The sequence below is a fragment of the Rana temporaria genome, chromosome 1 (genome assembly GCF_905171775.1).
Source record: "Rana temporaria chromosome 1, aRanTem1.1, whole genome shotgun sequence".
Taxonomy (NCBI): Eukaryota; Metazoa; Chordata; class Amphibia; order Anura; family Ranidae; genus Rana; species Rana temporaria.
The window spans coordinates 483,557,553-483,583,476 of NC_053489.1; the positions used below are offsets into that span (position 1 = coordinate 483,557,553).

Below are 25,924 nucleotides of genomic sequence, written 5' to 3' on the forward strand. Positions count from 1 at the left end.
TTATAGCGCAAAAAAATTAAAACTCAGTGGTGATCAAATACTACCATCAGGGGGGTACAGGCATTACACCTGTAAGGGGCCCTAATGTTCCCAGGGGTTCGGCCGCCCCCCTTATATACTCTCGCGGCCGAGAGGATAGGAGGTACGGCCGCCTCAGCTTCTCAATTCGCGGCAGGACCCCCCCCCGGTTCTCAAAAAAGCTCTATTTGTGGGAAAAAATTGCATACATTTTATTTGGGTACAGCATCACACGACCGTGCAATTGTCAGTTAAAGTAACACAATGCCAGAACCCAACGGATATGGGAGGCGTCTCCCTTCCGGACCTCCATGAGTATTACTTGGCCTTGTAGCTCTCTCACCTATTTCACTTCAACACATCGGAACTTCAACGCTATAGGTCTTTGGTTTGCGACAAACCCGGGCACCCGGCACATACACCCCTTCAGGCAATCCTCCGTGGGAAACAAACACAAAAACAGGCCTTGAGGTATAACTCAGGGATGTTACAGCATCACCAACAGATTTGGGAAATATCCCTTAAAAAACGGAATATTGGTAAATTTTACAATAGCCGTTACTATGGCCTGGGAACGGGACGTAGGCCCAATAGAGGGTGCAGACTGGGATGAAATACTTGAGGGGACCAAGGCTGCATCACCTAAACTGTCAGATAGACTGACGCAACTTTACATTGTTCACAGAGCCTACCTGACACCTCTGAGACTGGCCAAGTTCCAACGCACACCCGATCCGACCTGTCTTCTGTGTCAGTCCACAAGTGGCACATTTTACCATCTCATTTGGAGTTGTCCAAATATTCAGACTTACTGGACGCAGGTTGTCCGCTTTCTGCATGACAATATGGGTTCCCCTGTGGTACTTGACCCTAAGCTGTGTATTCTGGGGCTGCTGCCTGACGTAGAGGTGGATAAATATCACACAATTTTCATTTTGGAAACCTTATTCTTAGCTCGAAAAGTAATTGCTCAGAGATGGATGCAGGACCTGCCCCCCCACGCTACCGATGTGGAAAAAGGCTATTAATGACACTTTGCCATTTAAGAAGCTGATTTACACACACAGGGGCGCCACACAAAAGTATTCCAAGGTTTGGGATAGATGGCTGGAGGATGGGCAGGCGTGTGTCTGATCATGACTTGCCCGGAGGTTGTTCCATATTAAAATGTTCCTTTGCCCTGGTGACCATGTGATACTATGACTAGAGGTATATGAGTGAACAAGATGAACATGCATTTCACCGTATGACACTGTATTTTTATTGACAAATGTGTTTGACCTGCTTTGTATTATGTGCTTTGACTGAATAAAGTTGGTTTTTCCAAGTAAAAAAAAAAGTAACACAATGCCGTATTGCAAAAAATGGCCTAGTCATGAAGGGTAAATCTTCCAGAGGTCAAGTGATTAGGTTCACCCCAAGCCTGTTATTTATAGGAATTTGGGATTTTTAATGTTTCATTGTAAGTTTTTTAGCATTTTTTTTCTTGGTACATGTTCCCCAGTGCCATTCGTTTGGCAATCTCTTGCCTATTAGCCAAGTCCAAAACAGATTTTTAACATTTGGTCCCATTAACTTTAATGAGGTTTGAATTCAGCACCCAAACTCCTATATTTTTTGTCAAATCGGCTTCATTTTCAATGTGGCCTCAGGATTTTTTTTTAAATAATGGGACCATGTCCATACCTGGTTTCTTTCTCTCAACAAGATTGTGGTTCTGGAAAAGGGAGAGAGAGGGCAAAATTGTAAACATGAGATATTACACAGGAGATGATTGTGCTTAGACACTGTGGCTTGAGCCTTATAGCTGAATATCTACAGTATGAGTCTATGAGAGGCTGTTTGAGACTGTGGCTCATGAGAGATGGAGTGATATTTGGTGATGTCACCACTGTACTGCTCACAGTTGCTAAAAAAGAAAGCTGCAGTACAAGGACCTCCTTGCTCCTACTTCATTCTGGGGATCAGTGCTTTCTGCACTTATCCTGTTACTTCTCCTATTGGCCATCAAAGGAATGATAAGTCAGGAATGAGGAAAATGTGCGCTGCTAAGAGTCCAAGGACAATAATGGTGACTAGTCCTTTGCCTTTTGTTGCCCTTTTTGGCAACAGATTCTACAGTCAAGGTTCTTATTAAATGACTTGGGTGAAAAAAGGAGAACATAGACAGTGGTGATCACTGAAAAGGTACTGGAGAGGTGGGGCAGCTATAATCTTGGGATTAATCATTTTTAAAAAAACAGATTTTTACATACTGTCCCTAGTTTTTCTGAGGCTGGCAACCCTGATGGGGCCCCCTAGTGGCATGGGGCCCTCAGGCAGTGCCCAAGTGACCAAATGGTCAGTCTGCCCCTGATTGGCGCTAAGAAGCAAGAGTGGGCAGAAAAGAAAGACACTCGTGACATTGGGGAAAAAAGAGCATAGAATGCAAAAGAGGGAGGCACTTATGACACTTAGGCCCCGTACACACGAGGAGACATGTCCGATATAAACGGTCCGCGGACCGTTTTCATCGGACATGTCTCCTGGGAGCTTTTGGTCTGATGTGTGTACACACCATCAGACCAAAACCCCCGTGGACAGAGAACGCGGTGACGTAGAAGACACCGACGTTCTCAAACATGGAAGTGCAATGCTTCCACGCATGCGTCGAATCAATTCGACGCATGCACAGGATTTCGGGACGCTGGTTACACGTCATAACCAGCGGACATGTCCGATTAGGTGTACTAACCATCGGACATGTCCGACGGACATGTTTCCAGCGGACAAGTTTCTTAGCATGCTAAGAAACTTTTGTCCGCTGGAAACCTGTCCGCTAGGCCATACACACGGTAGGACATGTCCACGAAAACTGGTCCGCAGACCAGTTTCAGCGGACATGTTCGACCGTGTGTATGCCACCTAAGAGGAAATAAAAAGCAGGGAGTGTAGAAGAGGGAGACACTGATGACTATGGGGAGAAGGAGCAGATAGAAGGAGGGAGACTGATGCAAAAGTGGGAGACACTGATGACTTTGAGGAGAAGGAGGAAGACTGATGCAGAAGTGGGGGGCACTGATGACTATGATGAGAAGGAGCAGATAGGAGGGAGACTGATGCAGAAGTGGGGGGCACTGATGACTATGGGGAGAAAGAGCAGATAGGAGGGAGATTGATGCAGAAGTGGGGGGCATTAATGACTATGATGAGAAGGAGGGAGACTGATGCAGAAGTGGGGGACACTGATGACACTGGGAAGAAGCAGATAGGAGGAGGGAGATTGATGAGGGGGGGGGGGGGGTTGTGAATGAAGCAAGGAGGAAAAGGAGCAGAATGTGCAGAAGAGACAGACAGATGACTTCACATAAAAATAAAAAAAACAGAGTGTACCTATCTCGGTCCCGACATATTTTTTAAGAATAATGCAGTGTAAATTAACAACCTTTGCTTGGGGCTCTTCAAAACTTTACCTACCTAAGCATACATTATATCTTCCAAAACTTAAAGGTAGTCTCGGATTTCCTAACTCATTTGGCACAAATACCTAAATTCCATGCGACTACTGTAATTCCACTTTGGGTGGCTCTGGAATCTATAGATTGTGACCCATTATCAATATCCAATTTTTTGTGGTTACAACTAAGGATGAGCTGCAGGGTGTTTGCATAGTACACGTGCAGAGCCTGCCAGGAAGTCTGCACGGCGCTGCGCTAATCACAGCCTGGGAGACATTGTCCCGATGCTCGGCTGCAGAGATCGGGAAATGTCTCCCTGCCTGTGATTAGCGCAGCGCCGTGAAGACTTCCTGGCGGGCTCTGCACGTGTACTATGTGAACATGCTGGAGCTCATCCTTAGTTACAACCCTCCTGCTGAAAAAAAATTACAAATCTGATAAAGAAACAATCCCTCGTAATATGGGACAATTTTTAATTGTTCTGTGGCTTACAATCTCCTCATAATCCACTCTTATCGTTCCTTAAAAATCCTCTCTTTTATCCTGCCTGGAAATTTCCTAAAACCTTTAAAGCATGGACCGCCTCGAAATTTACCCAATTACATGATCTTACTTCCTCTAATTCCTTTTTTAACATTCTCTGATTTAGGTAACAGTCATGAACTTCCAAACTCAGAAATTTTCCGATATCTTCAGATTAAATTTTCTTTATATGCCTAAAATCCGAGAAAGACTTGCACTCGATAAATTATCATACTTTGAAAATATATGTAAACATGACCCCCATGCAAAAGGACTTATTTCGAACATATATGCCCAACTCATTTCTAAATCAGATTCTAGTCTGCCCACATATGTAGCTAAGTGGGAATCTGATCTTGGATTCTCATTGGAAATAGAGGTATGGGATAAGATTTTGATTACTACAAATTCTTCCTCTCAAAATATAGCTGCTTTAGAAACTAACTACAAAGTACTTACACGTTGGTACTTGGTTCCTACCAGAATTGTGAGATTTTCCCCCAATTACTCCTCCTCTTGTTTTCGAGGCTGCACTGAACCTTGAATCACATTTCCATATTAGGTGGACCTGTCCAATTGTCAAAAGATTTTGGGAAGACATATTCCGCATGAGCTAGACACTATTTTCAATGTCCATCCTTCCTGATCCTTTGATTGCGCTTTTGAATTTAAAACTGACAACTCTCTCTAATAATCAGTTCAAGCTTCTGCTACAGATCACTACAGCCGCGAAACAATTGCTAAAGCCTGGAAAACTCATACCCTGATATTAACTGACACTAATTGTAAAATTAATCAAGCCATGCTTCATGCCAAAACAGAGGCTGTAACACATGACAAAATTCCTAAATTCAAAAATATATGGCTTCCTTTGGACGACACGTTACCTGTCTTCTAATTTCGATGCAACCCTATTGATGCCTGGGTAAATTTCTCACGCATTTTCATTTTCTCATATTGAATATATGATTGGAAACACACGAGACAACTTTATTTGTAGTCATATTATAATGTTATACTGTACCTTACTATTGTATATACCAGTATCGCTTTTGAACCTGTTCCCTGACTTGTGGAATTTCAATAAACAAATATGACAAAGAAAAAACAGAGTGCGTGCAGATGAAGAGATCAGTGATAGTAAGATGAGAAGATATGACTGAGAACCTGAATAATGAGCAGGAACAAAGTATGGGAGGGAGTACATTGAGGAAAACACCTGAAGAATAGGCTCAGAAAGTTGGAGCAGACAGACAGGATAAGCGAGTCTGGGGAGCCACAGTAAAGGGAAGTGCAATTCTGAACATAAGAAACAGCTGGGGAATCTGAATGCATATGAGAATCCTCTGCCAACATTAACAGGAAGTAGAAAAGATCTATTATTTATTTATTTTTTTGCCCTTTTTTTTATGGTTGTGGTTTTTCGTAGAAAGTTCTGTGAAACACAGCAAGATGACTGTGGCTATATGCCCATTACTCCTTTCTTGTTTCACTTGTTCTTTGATTTTTTTTCCGTTTCAGGGAACTAATTCTATTTGTCACATGTGTCAGTTATTATAAATTGACCATTACTAAAAAAAAAAAAGTATATTTCATGGTATACTAAGGGAAGACAGGCGTCTTAAATCACTGCATAGTGTGAATGGGTCGTCACCGTAAATGAAAAAGGTTTTAATAAAATTGTGCTCTTTAAAGTCACAATGTGCATGTAACAGTCACCGCCGTTTACGACCTTCCATCAACCCACGACAGCTTATCTGACACTCCAACCATCCAACAGACATCAGACATCCCATTTGCAGAATAACGAGACTTGCTCTGTTACTGGTTTCAAATGTATGAACACTTTTAATGGTTAGCTCTCAAGTGTATATACAGTTTTCAAGGCGTGTTTTAGTGATCACAGGAACAATCACACTCTCCACCCACACATCACACCCTGGGGGGCTTCAATACACCTTCAGATGGGATAATTGCTAAACATTCCAGACATTTCGGCGCCGGTCTATAATTAACATGACCTAATCACTCCACCTGAGAAGTCACATTCCTTCATTAACAGAATTCAAACAAAACACCTTCACACAATGATTTCCCCTTAATCCACATCTTTAGACAGCCGTTCTGTCTCTGCATACAGCTTGACAAGTTCCATTCCACACACAAAACAGTATTTAGCATACATAATGAGAGATCCTGGACCAGATTCAATTAGCATGTCAACAGTCTACACAGAGAAATGAGTCACTATTGACTGGTTGGGTCAAAATTAACCAACAACTTGCAATATCTCAAGATCCTGCAATATGGACTATCAGTAATGTCCCCTGTCCTGTAATTTCTAATTAATATTTCTCAGTCACCCTATGGCCCTATTGGACATAAGGTGACCCTAGACATAAGACTCCTTGGTGACGCCGGTACAGGAGTACCCCTCATCCTTCCAAAGTCTCTGTTTGTCACGGGTCATTCCGTTACAGTGCACATCTGTGAAAACCAAAATTGAGTAAACTAAAACAGTTTTTACTAAAAACACTAGAAACTAAATCAAATGCAAATTGTACAGATACTAAGCAGTTTTCTGTCCAGCCCATAGTCAAATGACGACTGGGTGGGAGCTCTCTTGTTCTGGGTGAACATCATATGATATTCTCCCCAGTAAGCGCTTTGCGTGCGAACTGACAAGCTGCACTGCATCGCGATCTGCCATCCGCTGTGTCAACCGCTGCTGGTACCATCCCTGTGACCAATCACAGCTGATCACATGACAATTGTACACAATGGATGGCTTCCATTTATGCCATTCATTGTGTAATATTGAGTTGATCTCTATGATTGGTCACAGTGATCACAAGTTACAGACAGGGCCAGTCACAGCTCATCTGTACTGTGTGATTAGCTGTGGCCAATCACAGCTAATCACAATAGTAAACACTGAATCAATAGTTTCCATTCAGAAAAAAATGGTTGCTTATAATAACAAAACAGTAGATTTATATTATCGGTGGTTGCACAGTGGTCTAAAACTGGCACAAAATAGTAAAAATTATCATATTTTAAAATGTCGCTGTCTTTTTGTGGCTACTTCCATGACCTATCACCAAAAAAAGCATCCCAAAATGATTTTCTCCTACTCCTGACGACCGCAGTGACATCACATATGTGAATGTTATTTGCTGTCTGTACCTATAATAGGGCCCAGAAACAGTAGTGCATTTTTTTTATCCTACCTAAAACACACTGGGCCAGATCCACAGAGCAAGTACGCCGGCGTATCTACTGATACGCCGGCGTACTTTCAAATTTCCCACGTCGTATCGTTGTTTTGAATCCTCAAAACAAGATATGACGGCTTCTGGGTTAGATCCGACAGGTGTACGTCTTTGTACGCCTTCGGATCTAAGATGCAATACTTCGGCGTCTGCTGGGTGGCGTTTTCCGCGTCGGGTATGCAAATTAGCGATTTACGACGAGCCACGAACGTACGCGCGGCCGTCGCATTTTCGAATGTCGTCTGTAGTCTGCTTTTTCCGGCGTATAGTTAAAGCTGGTATTTTGCGGCGTATAGATAGACTTGCCATGTTAAGTATGGCTGTCGTTCCCGCGTCGAAATTAGAATTTTTTTTTTTTGCGTAAGTCGTCCGTGAATAGGGATGGACGTAACTCACGTCTAAGTTAAAAAAATGACGTCGTTGCGACGTCATTTCGCGCAAAGCACGGCGGGAAATTTCTGGACGACGCATGCGCAGTTCATTCGGCGCGGGGACACGCTTCATTTAAATGAAACCCGCCCCCTGATCGCCAATTTGAATTCCGCCGCCAGAAATACACTACGCCGCCGTAACTTACGGCGGCGTAGCGTATCTCTGATACGCGGCGCAAGTGCAATTTTATGTGGATCTGGCCCACTGACACTAACTGACACTGATAACTCATTTTTTTTAATCCTACCTAAAATATACTGACCTTGACCTTTGATTTGACCTTTGACTCTAATTTTGACCCTAACACTGGGTCAAGGCACTGACCTAGATCAAATTTTGACTCTTGATTTTTTTTTCTATTTATTTATTTATTTATTTATTTTTACACACACTTGTTTTATTTACATTATACAGTGATTGATAACTGTGATAGCCATTCAGAGGCTGTCAACATGATTAGGTGATTGGTAATCGGGCTTTCTGGTTTCTGATTGTTAGTACGGTGAGATCAGTGAGATCCCCCTTCCTGTGCTGGGAAAGAGCTGTGCAGCATGCTGCCTGGACATTCACAGGTATACATATATACTAGGGCTGTGGAAATTAACTATTAATTCATCGATTAATCTTAAATTTTTTTGATCGATCAAAATTTTTGTTGATCGATCAAAATTATTTTGATTGGTAATCACCTCTCTGCCGGCTTCCGTGTCTTCAGGGAGTTCTGTCGGAGATCCGGTGACGTCACGGACACCAGCGGGGCTTGCCGTGTCCATCTGAAGGGCTCCTTTGCTGTGCCTTCATATCTGCATGCTGGCGGGACCTTACTATCTGCCACACGCAAGGGCTGTTACACTTCCCTCTATCACTTCCCTCTATCAACCTGGGATTCTACAGTCAGCCATCCACTGGGAGTTGTGATAGTTCCCTTCACGGGACATCTACATGCCAACTGACTGATGTGAACCCCGCCTCATCTGGATTCAGCAGTGGCATCGTCGTACACATTTTTATACCAGTATCATACTTGGCTACATGTTTTTATGACTGCTTTTGCTACCGTTTGGTATTACTCGCACCATTTTTACAGTTCATGTAGCTACATCGATTTTATCTCCAGTGCAATATTTATTTTGTTACCTACTTGAAGACTATAATGCCCCGTACACACCATCACTTTATGTGATGAAAAAAAATGACGTTTTTGAAACTTCAATTTTCAAAGACGAAGTTGCCTACACACCATCGTTTTTCTCACAATGTTCTTGCAAAGCGAGGTTACGTTCACCACGTTTTACCATTGAAGCTTGCTTCATAAGTAGCTTCTGGGCATGCGTGGATGAAAAAACGTCTTACAAAACGACGTTTTTTGCTACACACGGTCAATTTCTGTGAAGTAAAAAGTGCACTTTTGAAAAACGACACATAAAATTGAAGCATGCTTCAATTTTTTTTGGTCGTTTTTTACAAGACATAAAACGACATTTTCCCCCACACACAGTCAATTAAAGTGACGTTTTTAAAAACGTCATTTTTTTTCATCACATAAAGTGATGGTGTGTACGCGGCATAAAAGTTTTAATGCTATTCCCATCGAGCGCTGCCTTTGTGTGTTTTTTGCATCCTGCTATCCATTTTTCCAGTGGCTGGTAGCTGCACTGGGAATCAGCGTGCAAGGAGGAGATCAGCTAAAAGTAGTCGGATCTGTATGTGCGTTATAATTAATCGAAATTAGTCGATTAATCGATTAAAAAAAAATCGGTTAATCGAACACAAAAATTTTGATCAGTAACAGCCCTAATATATACTGCTTGCAAAAATAAGACCCACTTGAGTGAAGCTGCATAAATGCATACCGTTGGCAGGAATTGATTAGGTCAGGCTCTAAGTTTGGTTCCATCCACTCCTGAGCCTTTTAGTTGGTTATTGAGGCCACCTTTTACAATGCAGGGCCTCAGGAAGCAGAAAAGGGTCTGACCTTTACAGGAAAAGTTGAGATTTGCATATAACTCCAGATGCTTATAACTCTGGACCAACTGATCACTTTGACACACGCTTGCATCTTTTCTTCATATGCTTATTTTAAGATGTGACAGGTTTACTTGAAATGTTTCAGTTCTTCTTCCTACTCATGATTGTTAGTGCCACTGGGATTCTATAAATACTATATATGCGTGATTTTATGAAATACGGAATTGTTTAACGTTTGTTCGGTGATTATGTAATATAACCAGTTTAGATGCAGTTTAAATCCAGTTTGGATGCAAATTTTGCTTTATTTAGATATTTTTCTGTAAAAAATAATAATCTGTACACATATGTAGCACCCCCTTGACCCCCTGGAATCATGGGGTAACCCCCAAAGACAGGTGAGCTGGCACTTCACCTCGGGGTAGATCACTTAGGCATAGTGGGACATGTAGACAGATAGGTGCCAGTCACTTTTAGATTAAACAAAAAGGGATTTTATTACTCACAGTCCATGGGCACAACAGAGAAAAAGAGGCTTTGAGTCAGGACTGACACTACCGTGTTAGAATTCTCTAGCAATCATCACCACTAGCGGTAGCATCGTTTTACTCTAGGGGAGTCAACCAGCCTCCATGGCACTCCATCCTATTTTTAATTCTCTGCATGTCAACAATCCTCCACAGCACCCCATTCTGCCTCCAGAGAATATTAGCATCACCAGGCCTCAGCTACAAGTCTAATCTCACCCCAGACCCACTTAGACAGGCAGGCCTAAAGCCTAAAGCCACAACCTTATCTTAGTAAAGATCCCCCTTAGCAGGGCTCGACAAATCCCGGTCGCCAGGTCGCCATGGCGACTAGAAATAGTGTCCTGGCGACTTGGCTTGGAAGGTGGGCAAAAAAAAAATGAGGCTGGTGGTGAGCCGTTGGTATTACAAGTTATTACCACCAGATGTGAGCTGGCGCCATCTGGTGGTGGCCGTTGGTATTACAAGTTAAGCATTACAAGTTAAACAGCAAGTCTAATGTCATTTTTCACTATTTTCACTGCCATCTTCTTCCCTCTAATTAAAACCCCCAAACATTATATATATTTTTTATCCTAACACCCTAGAGAATAAAATGGCGATCGTTGCAATACTTTCTGTCACGCCATATTTGCGCAGCGGTCTTACAAGCGCAATTTTTTGGAAAAATGTTTTACTTTTTTTTTATAAAAAAAAAGGCAACAGTAAAGTTATCCCCATTTTTTTTTAATATTATGAAAGATAATGTTACGCCGAATAAATTCATACCCAACATGTCACGCTTCAAAATTGCGTCCGCTCGTGGAATGCCGACAAATTTTAACCCTTTAAAATCTTCATAGGCGACGTTTAAAAAAATCTACAGGTTGCATGTTTTGAGTTACATAGGAGGTCTAGGGCTCTACCAATCGCGGCGATACCTCACATGTGTGGTTTGAACACAGTTTACATATGCGGGCGCAGCTCATGTATGTGTTCACTTATGCGCGCAAGCTCGTCGGGACAGGGTGCGTTTTCTGGCTCCTAACTTTTTTATCTGGCTCCTAGATTCCAAGCAAATTTGTCAAACCCTGCCCTTTAGAACTGTACAGAATCCTGGGGCACACCCGTCTGAGTGCTCGTTCGCACAAGGAGGTGCGTCCGAGCGTGAGCATTTTTTTGCCTATTCCCGCATGTTGCATTTTTGATTAGGCTGCTCTATGCTTGTGAAACACGCAAAAATATGCTGGCATAATTTTTAAATGAAGTAATAAAAGTGTGGTACCATGCGTTTCTAGTAGATGTAAACATATATGCGATTGGTGGCTGCGTGGGGGTGGCATTTCTTAATGGAAAATGGACACGTTACCGCACTGCACCTGGGGTGAGAAAGCCCTAAAATGTAGTTTGCAAGGCAGATTTAAAAAATGTCAAGTTGTAAATCCACCCAGCCCCCCCCTGCAAATCACCCCCTCAAAAATCCCCTCTTAGTATAAATCCCCCCAGCACAAATCCCCCCCCCCCAGAAAAATCTCCCCTCCTAGCACAATTTCACAATTTACACCAATCCTCCCCTCCTAGCACAAATCCCCCCCCCCCTAGCACAACCCCACAATCATAAATATGCCCACCACAAGTCTCCCTATCCCAACACAAAGCCCGAATGACTGAATGGTCCTTATACAGGTAGATCGGTCTGATCTATGTTGTTCTCCGTACTTTTGCTGGCAAAACTGAAAGCTTTGCAATCGGTTAGTAGGACACAGGCGGCAGCTTGCATAGCTGTCAGTTCTTCCAGCAAAAGTACAGAGAACAACAAAGAGGAGGAGAGAGGCGGTGAGGATGTGATCTCTCCCACTCTTCGGTACACAGAAGTTAACAGTGAAAATCTATAATGATCAGACAGTACAGGGCTGTATGTAATTTTCCTGCGGCACCCCAGTTGCAAAAACTCTGATTTAGACCTACTGTAAGATCTCACACGATTACCAGGTGACAGTGCCACCTACTGACAGAAGGGGGAACTGACAGACAGGCTGAACTTAGGGGAAGCTGTACAAGGCACAGACTAGTCATTGGCTGACTGCAGCCATGCAAAACTAAATTTAAGACACTTCTGCTTAAGGCAGAGTGGCTACTCATACACACATCTATTACATAAAAAAGAATCTTTGGCAGGATGCGATAATATGGTATTTGAATACAGTGTTCTTTTAGGACCCTTCTTTCTCAGTAAATGAATAATGTATATTTTAAGGAAGCAAGTAATATTTTTAGAAGTTTAAGCCAAAGAAACACCAAGAAAGATTAGTAGACTAAGGCCCCTTTTACACTTGTGCGACTTGTCCTGCGACTTGGGACTGCAAAGTACCCCATGATTTCCAAAGAGTACCATTCATATCTGTGCGACTTTAAGTCGCAGCGACTTCAAAGTAGTGTCTGCACTACTGTGGTCCGACTTTGATGCCACTTAAGGTCCATAGACCTCAAGCTTACACATTGCTTCAAGTCGCATCAAAATCGCGGCAAAAATAGTGGCAAAATATCGCTGCAAAATCGTGCACCTTTCAGGTCATACAAGTGTGAAAGGGGCCTTAATTTATTTTCATATGGTATAATTTGTTTGTAAACAACAGCAGAATCAGCATGAAGGTGCTTGCTGTCCTCATTGGACTGGAAACAGAATTTAGAAACACACTGGGGTCTATTTTCTAAAAGCAAATCCACTTTGCACTACAAGTGCACTGAAAGTGCACTTGGAAGTGCAGTTGCTGTAGATCCGAGGGGGACATGCAAGGAAACTAAAAAACAGCATTTTAGCTTGCACATGATTGGATGATAAAACCAGCAGAGCTTCCCCTCATTTCAGATCTTCCCCTCAGATTTACAGTGACTGCACTTCCAAGTGCACTTCCATGTTTAGTAAACTAAGGGAAGCTGTGGTCATTTCAATTAACTATTCATATCTAAAAAAATAAAAAATAATAATAAAAAAAATTGCAGAGTACTTTATTTCATATATTTCCTTACCTGCTTTGCCAAATGTCTTGCGCTGCATCACCCATACCCCAGAGACTGGGGGCTGAAGTTTGTGTGGTAATGCCTCAGCAGACATGTTCGGTCGTCTGTACGAGGCCTAAAAGGCATCACATACTGCACATTATGTGAAACTTACCTAAAAAACAAAGCCTTCTAGCGGTGCGCTGTCACTGCTGAAGGCGTTCCCATCTTCACCCGGCCATCCTTCTGGGTTCGCAGATTCCAGCTTTGCGCGAGAGCGGCACCGGCTGCAGCTACAGTAAATATCTCCTAAACAGTGCACGTATAGGAGATATTTACAGTACATATAGGTAAGTCTTATTATAGGCTTACCTATAGGTAACATTCATGAATGGGACTTTACTCCCACCTTAACCACTTGCACACTGGGCACTTAAACCCCCTTCCTAACCAGACCAATTTTCAGTTTTTGGTGCTTTCACATTTTGAATGACAATTACTCATGAAACACTGTACCCATATAAAAATGTTGTCCTTTTTTTCACACAAATAGAGCTTTCTTTTGGTGGTATTTAACCACTTCAGATCCCGCCCATAGTCAAATGACGTCCACAGATGGGATCCCCCATCCAGCCGTCTAGGGGACACGCTCGGACCGGTGCGTGTGCCCGGCGGCCGCGATGTCTGCCAGGCCATCTAGGAGTTGCTCGGAACCCGATGCGTGTGCCCGGCGCCCACGATGTCCGCCGGACACCTGTGATTGCCCACAATCATGGCAGTACTGTGAATCTGTGTGTGTAAACATCGGTCTCCTCACATCGTTCTCCTCACCTCTGACAGGACAGATCCATGTCCTGTCAGAGGTGAGGAGACTGATGTGTGTTCCCAGTACAAAGGAACACAGAACGGTCTCCTCCCCTTGTGAGTCCCAGCCCCCTACAGTTAGAATCACTCCATAGGGAACATATTTAAGCCCTTCAGTGCCCCCTAGTGTTAACCCCTTGCCTGACAGTCACATTTACACAGTAATAAGTGCATTTTTTTTAGCACTAATCGTTGTATAAATGTGAATGGTCCCAAAAATGTGTCAAAAGTGTCTGATATGTCCGTCACAATGTCACGGTCACAATAAAAATCGCAGATCACCGCCATTACTTGTAAAAAAAATTATGAAATAAAAACGAAATAAATCTATCCCCTATTTTGTTATATAAGTTTTGCGCAAACCAATCAATAAACGCTTATTTACCAAAAATATGTAGAAGAATACATATCGGCCTAAACTGAGGAAAAATAAATGTTTTTTTTTTTTTTTTAAATTGTGATATTTCCTAAATCAAAAAGTAAAACATATTGTGTTTTTTTCAAACTTGTCACTCTTCTTTTGTTTATAGCGCAAAAAATAAAAACCGCAGAGGTGATCAATTACCACCAAAAGAAAGCTCTATTTGTGGGAAAAAAAGGACATAAATTTTGTTTGGGTGAAGTGTTGCATGACCGCGCAATTATCAGTTAAAGCGACGCAGTGCCGTATCGCAAAAGTGCTCTGGTCAGGAAGGAGGTAAATTCTTCCGGGGCTAAAGTGGTTAACCACCGCTGGATTTTTTTTTTTGAGCTACTGTATAAGAGAAAAAAGACTGACAATTCTGTAAAAAATAATAATTTTTCTTTGTTTCTGTTATAAAATCTAGCAAATTAGTATTTTTTTCATACATTTTTGCCAACATTTTTACTGCTGCATATCTTTGGTAAAACATAACTCAAATTGGTGTATATTATTTAGTCTTTGTGAAATTTATAGAGTCCATAAGCTATGGTGCCAATCTCTGAAAATGTATCACACCTGAAGTACCGACCGCCTCATTTCTTAAGACCCTAACATGCCAGGAAAGTACAAATACCCCCCAGATAACCCCTTTTTGGAAAGTATACATTCCAAGGTATTTAGTAAGAGGCATGGTGAGTTTTTTGAAGTTGTAATTTTTCCCACAATTCTTTGTAAAATCAAGATTTTTTTCCTGTTTTTCCCCCACAAAATTGTCATATTAGCAGGTTATGTCTCACACACAGCATATGCATACCACAAATTACACCCCAAAACACATTCTGCTATTACTCCCGAGTATGGCGATACCACATGTGTGAGAGACTTTTACACAGCGTGGCCACATACAGAGGCCCAACATGCATGGAGCACCTCTAGGCGTTCTAAGAGACGCCCCCTGATGACGTGTTAAGCACGAAACATATGTTGGCGGCGAGTCTGACAGCAATCCTCCACAGCTGATCCCGCTCCTGGGTCCCTGCACAGACAAATCTCCGTTCTCCTTCACGGCAGCACACGAGATCCAAACAGGGTTTTATCTACCACGCAAGCAGTCCCAGTGCCAGGTAGGCACCTACACATGTAAGAGGCCATTCAGCTTGAATTTTTAAATGTTTTTAATAAAGCGGTAATACACTATAGTATTCTCCTGTTTTTTTGCGGATGAAACTCCTGGGATACCAATCAGTGCAACAATCTCCTAGCAATCTCCTAGTGTGATGAATAGTGTACAGGCACTTAACCTGTCAAGCCTTTAAGACCTACTTTTTCAGTAAAGTGGTCCACTGTTTCTGGTAAGCGCATGTCTTTTTAAGAGCACATCGGGTGAAATATCTATCAGATGGTGGTGGCTGCAGCATTACTAGAACTAATTGCTTGATCAACCATTGAAGCATTCTGTGAAAGGAATTTTTTCATCAGTGTCAATCACTGTGCTAACTGAGAGACACTTTTTCACTGTTATTCGATTTACATTTTCTGATTTTATCAATATTCACGTATATATTTGGTTGTGTTGCATATGTCTATTGAATTCACTTTGCAACATTATTTTTTGTATTCCGTCCGTGGAGGTCATCCACTAGGATTGGCATACAGCTTTAATGTAATTTTGTGGGCACAATCACAGTAATTTTATGTAGAGATGTACCATTGATGTCACTTATTGAGCGTTTAATTTATTATTATTGTATAGGCACTAATTATTATTAGGATTCTCCTGCTATTGTGTATCAATGAGTAGGAACACTTTTTGCTAGCGCCCTCTACCATATCTTTATCCAATTGCACAATATATTCACTTATATTTTGAATCAGAGGAGCAGCCAGTTAATTTAAGTAGTTAATTGTATCATTGGTGATTTAATTAATTTACTTTTCACATTTTGGCGCCAAAATACACCCCACACACATAATAACAGGGATGCCTTCCGAGGGTTGTGCTGTCACTGATTAATTGGGGTATAGGGGGCATTGTCTCTGTTGGCCAGCAAGAGAGACACAGGCTGGTTTGATGGTTACAATAAATGCTCTAGTACATAAGGGGTATACAGATGCAAGAGTTGAATTGTTTAATTTGTTGATGATCCAATTTTTTTTTTCTCTAGGGAATCTTCACTGTTGTTTTTACAGAAGCGCCGTGTAGAGCTTGTGGAAGAACTAGAAGATTGTATTGACTCTATTCTTTACCAGGCAAGACAAAAACATTTACTGTCAAAAGATGACTTTGAGGAAGTCACCCATGGAGCAGGGCCCAGAAAACAAATCAGAAGATTATTGGATATTATTGACTGCCTTGGGGAAGAAAATGCATCAGCCTTTTGTGATCTCTTCATTCAGATTAAAAACTCAAAAAATTATATGGCCTCAGAAAATGGTAAGTGCATTCCATTTTTTACATATAATGAAATAAAGTCTGCAGATGACCAAACATGTTAGACTCTAAAATTCCTATTGAAAATTGGGCACATCTCTGGGCAACACCCAGCAGGTATTCAAAATAAAAAAACACAGCCCACTCTGCAATGCTTATGTTCAATCTGTAGGTGGCCCTAATAATACTTATTTTTCTCAACAAGTTGTCCTCTTTTCTACAGGTCTAATAAATGCCCTGCATCACTTAACCAAGAAAACTGAAGAAATAGGAGATATTTTGAATGTAGGGCGTTATTGGTCTGCCCCATGAGGGGGCTCGCTGGTGCGCCCTTCATTCATAGTATAATGATGCAGACAGACACTCTCTGAGAGTGCCACACTGTATCATCCAGGACCACCCACAATCAGAGCAGAAGAAGGGGATACTGAACATTACATACCACTAAAGGTTGCTTGCTGTTATCTTTATTACCCTAAAAAAGCATCTTCTGTGATCCTCTTATATAGTTTCACTTTATTACTATGGTCTGACTACCTCTGCCTTATTGGCTAAGCCATGCCAAACGCCTTTTCCATTGTCCAGTGAGATCGCCTCCCTGTCCAGAAAAGCACTCTTACTGGAAAGGTGATGACAGGCCCCCGGACCATATTGCTGCCCAAAGACCAGAGTACTTTTTGTGATTCTGGACTGCGTCGCTTTAACTGACAATTGCGCGGTCGTGCGACGTGGCTCCCAAACAAAATTGGCGTCCTTTTTTTCCCACAAATAGAGCTTTCTTTTGGTGGTATTTGATCACCTCTGCGGTTTTTATTTTTTGCGCTATAAACAAAAATAGAGCGACAATTTTGAAAAAAATAAATATTTTTTACTTTTTGCTGTAATAAATATCCCCCAAAAATATATAAAAAAACATTTTTTTTCCTCAGTTTAGGCCGATACGTATTCTTCTACCTATTTTTCGTAAAAAAAATCGCAATAAGCGTTTATTGATTGGTTTGCGCAAAAGTTATAGCGTTTACAAAATAGGGGGTATTTTTATGTAATTTTTCTTAATATATTTTTTTTACTAGTAATGGCGGCGATCAGCGATTTTTTTTCGGTACTGCGACATTATGGCGGACACTTCGGACACTTTTGACACATTTTTGGGGCCATTGGCATTTTTATAGCGATCAGTGCTATAAAAATGCATTGGATTACTATAAAAATGCCACTGGCAGGGAAGGGGTTAACACTAGGGGGCGGGGAAGGGGTTAAGTATGTTCCCTCTGTGTGTTCTTACTGTGGGGGGGTGGCCTCACTAGGGGAAACACTGATCCTCGGTTCATACATTGTATGAACGGAAGATCAGCATTTCCCCCGCTGACAGGACCGGGAGCTGTGTGTTTACACACACAGCTCCCGTTCCCTGCTCTGTACCGAGCGATCGCATGTGCCCGGCGGCGATCGCGCCCACCGGGCACACGCACGGGAGTCGGGGGCGAGCGGGGGGCGCGCGCGCGCCTCTGGCGGCGCGCACGCGCCCCCTAGTGGCGGCTAAAAGAGAGGACGTATAGCTACGGGCTCTCGCCTAGGAGAGCCGACCTGCCGCCGTATAATGACGGTGGCTGGTCGGCTAGTAGTTAAAGGAGTGCACAGTAGAAGCTTTTCTTGACTATTAATATAATTGTGGGCATCTTGCAATGTCTGCTGTTAGACAGAATCTTTACTTTTAAATGTTTACAACCGAGTAAGGTTCATATCAATCCAAGGTGTTAAACAAAGGCAAAAATCAAATAAAAAAAAGGGGCAAATATATATATTTTTTTATGTAAGCTTGATCAGTTATTGTACATTAAAGTGGTTGAAAACCCCAGTCATTAAATATGGACCAAGCACATATATCTGTAGTGTTTACTTGTTTATCTCCAAAGCTCTTAGGCTTCGTACACACCGGCAAGAAGCTCGTCAGGAAAAAAACTTTGTTTTTCCCGACGAGATTCTTGGCAAAAATCTCTTGCCGCCCGAGTGTACACACTGACCTTTCAAAAAAAAACGCGGTTCTCTTGAAAGGCAAGAACGCGGTGACGTCATCGCGTACAACGAGCATGCGCTCGTCACATTCGATGCCGTCGCCGCCATCTTGCTTCACCCTACCTATGCCGTGGAAGCTACCGCACATGCGTCAAATTCATTTCGAGAATGCGTGGGTTTCCACGGCGACAGGTAAGTAGACACCCTCTCGGGTTTCTCGTCGGGGAAACAGGCCGACAAGAATCTCAAAGAGAAAATAGAGCGCAGGTTCTCTATTTTTGTCGTCGAGATTCTGGCCAGATTTCCCGACGAGAAACCTGAAAGCCTCGTACACACGAATGGTTTTCTCGGCAAGAAAGCTCTGCCAGCAGTTTTCTTGCTGGTTTTTGCCGAGAAAGCCGGTCGTGTGTACGAGGCCTAAGTGTTGTTTCTCTCTGGTGCTTAGTTTTTCTATTATCAGCTCTCACGCAGTGTAACTGCAGTTCTCCACCACCTCCTCTGTACTCCTTACAGATGCAGAAGAATTTAATCACAAATCAGCACTTTGAAGGGTTGTAGACAAAAGAAGACTGCAGTTAAACAAGTAAAACTTATATAGCAAGATTTGTTTCCTCTCTGTGTGTCCTCTGAGGCTGTTCACTTAACTGGGTATATGCTTTCACACTGAGGCGCTGGTGGTGCCGGTGGGAAAAGTGGAAGTGAGTGGAGAAACACTTTCAAGGTGCTTTGAATGCGTTATTTTTAGCATTATAGTGCCTGCAAAGCGACTCAGTGTCAAAGCAGCCTAAGGGTTTACAACCACTTTAAGCTTACATATTCAGATTCTTATGCAAGCTGTTTTATAACTGGTTCTATTTACAAGAAAATATTTCCTTTCATTAGGATCAGTTGGTGTTAGTATTAGCTACTACTGAGTGCTTTGTTGCTTTGTGAATCCCTTGAACATAAACTAAACATAATTTATAATTTTTGAACGCAATTCAGTAAAATAGTCTGACATCAATATCAGATTATCTCTTCAGTATGGAAAAATTAAAATCAAAAAAAGGAAAGTGTGTTTTTTGAGCTCGGACTATAAGGGATGTCTGAGAAAATTCCTGTTTCAGATGCTTTCGTAAATTAAGTCAAGGGTGCCCTTAAAATGCTCAGAGCAGGTCTACTCAGTAAAGGGACAGGAGGAGTGACATGTAGTGCCCTCAATTCATTTAAATAGGAATATGCAGTGGCCAACCTAAGGCCATAATAGCCAACAAGTAACATAGTCTCCTCTTTTGCACTCTCCTGACCTTATCCCTCCCCCTTTCCTGCTCTTATACTCTGTGGGCACTAGTAGCTGTCTATACTTATCTTTTTGTAAATGATGACTGTATAAGCTTTTAAAATGAGCCATTCCCTTGCTCATGCAGGACACATAAATGATTTACCTTGCTCCTCAGGGAAGCATATAATGTTTTTTGCGCCTCTGCTACTCCAATGGGGGCTAATAGCCAAGTGAAATACTTGCTGATTCTGAGCATGGATGAGCATGTTACTCCCCGTCTCTAATATGATAGCTCTGGTGCCTTCCTTGTGATAAGCCCAGTGCTGTTACAAGGGACCAAGGAAGAAGTCCAAAAGCCTATGTCATTTCTGACAAGTAGGTTTGGGACTTACACAAGCCTTCTTTGTTTGTACCCATTGCCTGAATGGAGCAACAAGGGTTCTCTGGAAATATGTGCTACTAGGAGAAGCTAGGCGAACCATGTACTTTGCTCTGCATGGGCAAAGATAAAGATTCACTTTATGTTATGTGATAATAATTTTTCAGATAACCTAATTAGTTGTTCTTTTTCTATTTTCCAGAGTATTTGAAGAGTATACAGAAACACAGAGATGTTCTTTTGCGCAGGAGTGACTGCATGAAGACATACAACTGCAGACTTGGGGAGAAATTAGTCTTCTCTGACTATTTTGTAAACCTTCTTCTTGTCAACGGACACTACAGCCTAGAAATTAAGAAAAATGAATTGTTGACATTTGGCCAACAACGTATAGACCTCCAGAACAAAAGAGAAAATAAGCTAAAACTGAGTCAGCTGTTTGAAAAGCCAAACGGGAGGAGACTGCCCAAGAAAATCCTTGTTAGTGGTGTAGCTGGGATTGGAAAAACTGTTTTTGTTCAAAAACTAATTTTTGATTTTTCTAATAGAGTATCACATCATAATTTTGACTTTGTGCTGAATTTTACTTTTAGGGACCTCAACTTAATAAATAAACCGGTAACTTTGCGAGAAATTATACTAAAAAAACATGGACATTTGTCACGGATTTTAGATGACATTTTCAAAAACAGTGATAAGTTGCTTGTGATCTTAGATGGATTTGATGAGTTTAAGTCCTCCAACCAGCTAGAATTAGATGAATATGTGTTTGATCCAGATGAGCAAGCAGAATTACCTAAGTTAATTGGGAGCTTGATCAAAGGAGAGCTTCTCTCCAATGCCAGTATTGTGCTCACTAGCAGGCCAACAGTCATTAACCACATTCCGGTTGATTTTATTGATCGCTTTGTGATAATTACCGGATTCTCTGTTACAGAAATTGAAGATTACTTTCAAAAAAATTTTGGAGACAAGAAAGTAGGAAGTGAACAATTTGTGATGGTTAAGGAGAACCATTTCTTGTTTACACTGTGTTATATCCCAGCTTTTTGCTGGATTGTCTGCAGTGTTATAAAAGGATGTTCTAATCTTCATATTGAAAGGCCAAAAACAATGACAGATATTTACTGCCACTACCTTATCGTCTTACTAAAATACCATGCGCATCAAGTCAATTTCACAAAAAATGAATTGGCATTAAAAGGAGTTTTTGGTTTGGGACAGATTGCGTACAGCTCCCTTTTAAAGCATGAAACCTTGTTTTATGAGACTGATTTTGAAATGTTTAACACACTCCCAAGTGACATTGTAAATAGTTTTCTTGATAAGACTTGTGTACCTGAATTGGGATATGTTGAGAACGTACTGTCCTTTACCCATTTCACCATCCAGGAATTTTTTGCAGCTTTTTATTACGTTCATGTAGAGGAACCCTTAGATGAAATCATGGATTTGGATGTGCAGAAACAACTTGACATTGATTCTGGATATCTGGATTTATTTCTAAGGTTTGTTTCTGGATTGCTATCAGTTAGAAACCAAACTTTACTGCAGAAACATCTGGGCCTTCACGCAACCAAGAAGTACGAAATGTATACCTCATGGCTGATAAAATCAATTATTGAGAACTGTGAAAATGGGAGATATATCCTGAACTTGCTTCACTGTTTATTTGAGCAACAGAACAGTGACCTGGCCAGTAGGATAACACCATCTGTTCTACGTCTTAATATTAGTGATAATGTGTTCTCACCTATTGACTTAGATGTATTGGCATATTTCTTAGACCTGGTTCATATGGAAATTGCTGAACTTGACTTGACTGCCACTCATGTGAATGCACACTGTTTGGAAAAACTTCAGCCATACCTTTATCGATGCAAACATTTATGGTTAGTAGTGAATCTGTACATGTATAAATTAATGCTTTCTTTGTGTAAAAATATGCATGAAATAACACATCAAGCTTATTAGAGTAATGTAATGGGAAAACTAGAAAACGGCACCCAAACAGAGATCCCAATAAAAAGGTAACCTAACCAAGTAAGGGAAATAACATACACTAGTTAGATTTGTACTGTATATGGCCATTGAACCGAGTCTTAATGTCCTTAAAATGTAAATAAGGAATAAGTTAACTAAAAGTCCCAACAGTTTAGCAAAAAGCTACACAAATTTCATACTGTTTTAGAGGAATTCGCTCAGTTGGGTGGCCTTGTCAGCCACCTTCTGTTCAAAATGTCTCAATTAAAAAATTGAAGGATTCTAAAGAATTTTGAAAAAAAAAAAAAAAATTGAAGGATTCAGGTGACAAACGCAGCTGCTATTCAGGTATTTTGACAACTAATGTGGGTGGCTCTTAAAATACAATATCCTGTATAGCATGGCTGGAGGAATCTTCAGTTTAGACTTTTACTGAATCGACACTGTCCTTTTTTACTTCGTTTTGCATGCAACAAACTTGTAGCCATATTGCAGCCCTATTACTATTTAATATTCCTGGTTCCAGGAGCAAACATGGCACTGAGGCACTGGATGTTAGTGGTAATAAGTGTTAACCAAGGATATGTGTGTGAGCCGCTCAGGCTGTATGGAAATTAAGTCCTGTGCCCACCACTGTGAGTGCTGACTTGGAAGGGAGCTTGTCTATCCTCCAGGAAATGGTAGAGAGTGATAGGTGTCCCGGGAGCCATACATTAAGTCAAGATCTGCTGTATAATGGTAAATAGCAGTCTCAGTCTGGACCTCTGCCAGGCCACGCCCCCAACATATTTCACGCCACCCACCGGGGCTTCTTCATGGGGATGGAGTTTCCAGATGGAAGGAATAGGTTAAATGCATTATCGGCCACCACACAAAAATCCTAATGAGAAAAGATAACCTTATAGGTCTATTTACTAAAGTTTATGTCACTAAATTCTGAATAAATGAATTGAATAAATAAAAGTCAAACTCTAGAAAGACCCTCTGTTCTTAAGAATAATGTATTAATGAATGAAAAAAAAAGGAACAGAAATTAAAAGTAAAAAAAAAAAAAATTAATAAGAATAAAAATATATGAAATAATTATCAAAATTCAAAAAGAACACAAAAGAATCTAGTTAAATCCAGGGAACTGAAAAAAGGAGAAATTTCATAATGATGATAATGGATGTCAGAGAGAAAGTAACCATGTATCAATTTATGGTCAATATTGTTGAGAGACTTGTGGCTACCCCATAGGGAGAGAGAAAGGGGTATTAGAACAATGAAAGGGTGACTCATAATACAAAATGCCACATTGCAGACTCTAGTGATAATACTGTATACAATCAGTGGTTAATACAGTAATTGATATCCCTTTCCTTAAGTAAAAGTGACCATACTTATTCAAAGTGCCAACAATGTCCCACTGTGTTCCCGTTTTCAGTCTGATGCATCATTTTTTTTTTTGCTAATGTGGTCTTAACTGTCTAGTTTCAGCCATATAAATCCTCCTGTTTTTCATTTTTTCCAAAGGCTTGGTGAAAATAACCTAGATTTAAAGGCAATCAGGATTATCTGCAATATATTGAAGTCACCAGACTGCAAGATCAACCTTTTGGGGTAAGGCTACAAGGTTTGCATGTTTTGTGTTTTATTGTATTCACAGTATGTTTGGAAATAATAGAATGCAGGTCAATTCTGGATAGGACCCACATCCAGACTGTGCCATTGTGTAAGGCTAGCCATACATATTTAAGTTTGTCTTGTTTAGCCTGCAGGCTGAATGTCAGAAATCACTTAGGGCCAGATTCATGTAGAATTCTGGTGGCGTAACGTATTGCATTTACGTTACACCGCCGCAAGTTTTCACAAAGCACTTGCCTGTAAACTTGCGGCGGCGTAGCGTAAATCTGTCCGGCGCAAGCCTGCCTAATTCAAATGGGGCGTGGATCATTTAAATTAGGCGCGTTCCCACGCCGAACGTACTGCACATGCTCCGTTTTGAAATTTCCCGCCGTGCTTTGCGCGAAATGACGTCGCACCGACGTGATTTTTTTAACGGCGACGTGCGTTACGTCCTTTCCTATTTACGGACGACTTACGCAAAAAAAAAAAATATTTAAATTCGACGCGGGAACGACGGCCATACTTTAACATGGCAAGTCTAAATATAAGCCAAGAAAAAGCAGGTTTAACTATACGCCGGGAAAAGCCGACTAGCGACGACGTAAGAGAATGCGACGACCGCGCATACCTTCGTGGATCTCTGTAAACAGCTAATTAGCATCCCCGACGCGGAAAACTACGCAAACTCCACCCAGCGGGTGCCGAAGTATTACACCTACGATCCGAAGGCGTACGGAGCCGTACGCCTGTCGGATCGAAGCCAAAAGCCGTCGTATCTTGGTTTGAGAATTCAAACTAAAGATACGACGTGGCAAATTTGAAAATACGTCGGAGTATCAGTAGATACTCTGGCGTATTTCTTCTGTGAATCTGGCCCTTAATTTCCCCATCCAAGCCGATGAATCTTCTCTGCCAGCTATTGTATTCAAGCAGCTTCATCAGAGTTTTCCATCCAGCTCAGTCTATTTTTTGGCTTCCTATTTTTTGGCTTCCTATTTTTTGGCTTCCTCCTGGGCCACCAATGGCACACATTTCCAGGCACAATTGTCTGAAAATTTTGTATGGTTAGCTTAACAAAGTAAAAAATACAACAATCAATGAAAAATAATAGTTCAGGTTTATATTTTATTTAACCACTTCCAGACCGCCGGCTGTCTTATACATATTTTGACGTTAAACACTAGGGTTATGGCAGCAGATGCAGCTGCCATAACCCAGGTCCGCTTTCAGATAAAGTGGTCTCTGTGGCGTATTCGCGAGATCACTTTTATCGGCGGCCCCTCCCACCACGTTCTGGTTGTCTCCGCCGCTTACCGGAGACATCGGTAGCGGCGGAGGCAATCCGGTCCTTTCCTCTCTGAGGCACTGTGTCGAGTGAGGGAATAATGGCCCCCACTCGACTCAGTGATGCTGGAGGACAGAAGCGACGCTAAACGTCACTTCCGCCCAATGGTCTTAAAGGGACATTTTTTTTCTAGTGAATTTAAGTGTAAATGTGAGAACATAGGACCAGATTCAGGTAGAAGTGCGGCGGCGTAACGTATCGTAGATACGTTACACCGCCGCAAGTTTTCATCGCAAGTGCCTGATTCACAAATCACTTGCGATGAAAACTACTCCGGCGGCCTCCGGCGTAAGCCTGCGTATTTTAAATGGGCGTGTGCCATTTAAATTAGGCGCGCTCCCGCGCCGGTCCTACTCCGCATGCTCCATTTTGTAACTCCCGCCGTGCTTTGCGCGAAGTGACGTAATTTTTTCGACGGACGGCTTACACAAACGACGTGAATTTTTAAATTTCGACGCGGGAACGACGGCCATACTTTA

At 41.6% G+C, this 25,924-nt stretch overlaps 1 protein-coding gene across 2 annotated transcripts in view; it reads left to right on the forward strand.

Moving 5' to 3' along the window:
* Positions 1 to 25,924, forward strand: part of LOC120918390 (NACHT, LRR and PYD domains-containing protein 3-like) — a 90,409-nt gene that overhangs the window by 8,160 nt on the left and 56,325 nt on the right. For both annotated transcript variants that reach the window (XR_005744370.1, XM_040329938.1), the window contains exons 2-4: positions 16,588 to 16,856; positions 20,712 to 22,401; positions 24,008 to 24,094. Coding sequence is in view for 1 of the 2 variants with exons in the window: in XM_040329938.1 (XP_040185872.1) it covers positions 16,588 to 16,856; positions 20,712 to 22,401; positions 24,008 to 24,094 (2,046 nt within the window). In the remaining variant the exon portion in view is untranslated. The remainder of the gene's footprint in view (positions 1 to 16,587; positions 16,857 to 20,711; positions 22,402 to 24,007; positions 24,095 to 25,924) is intronic.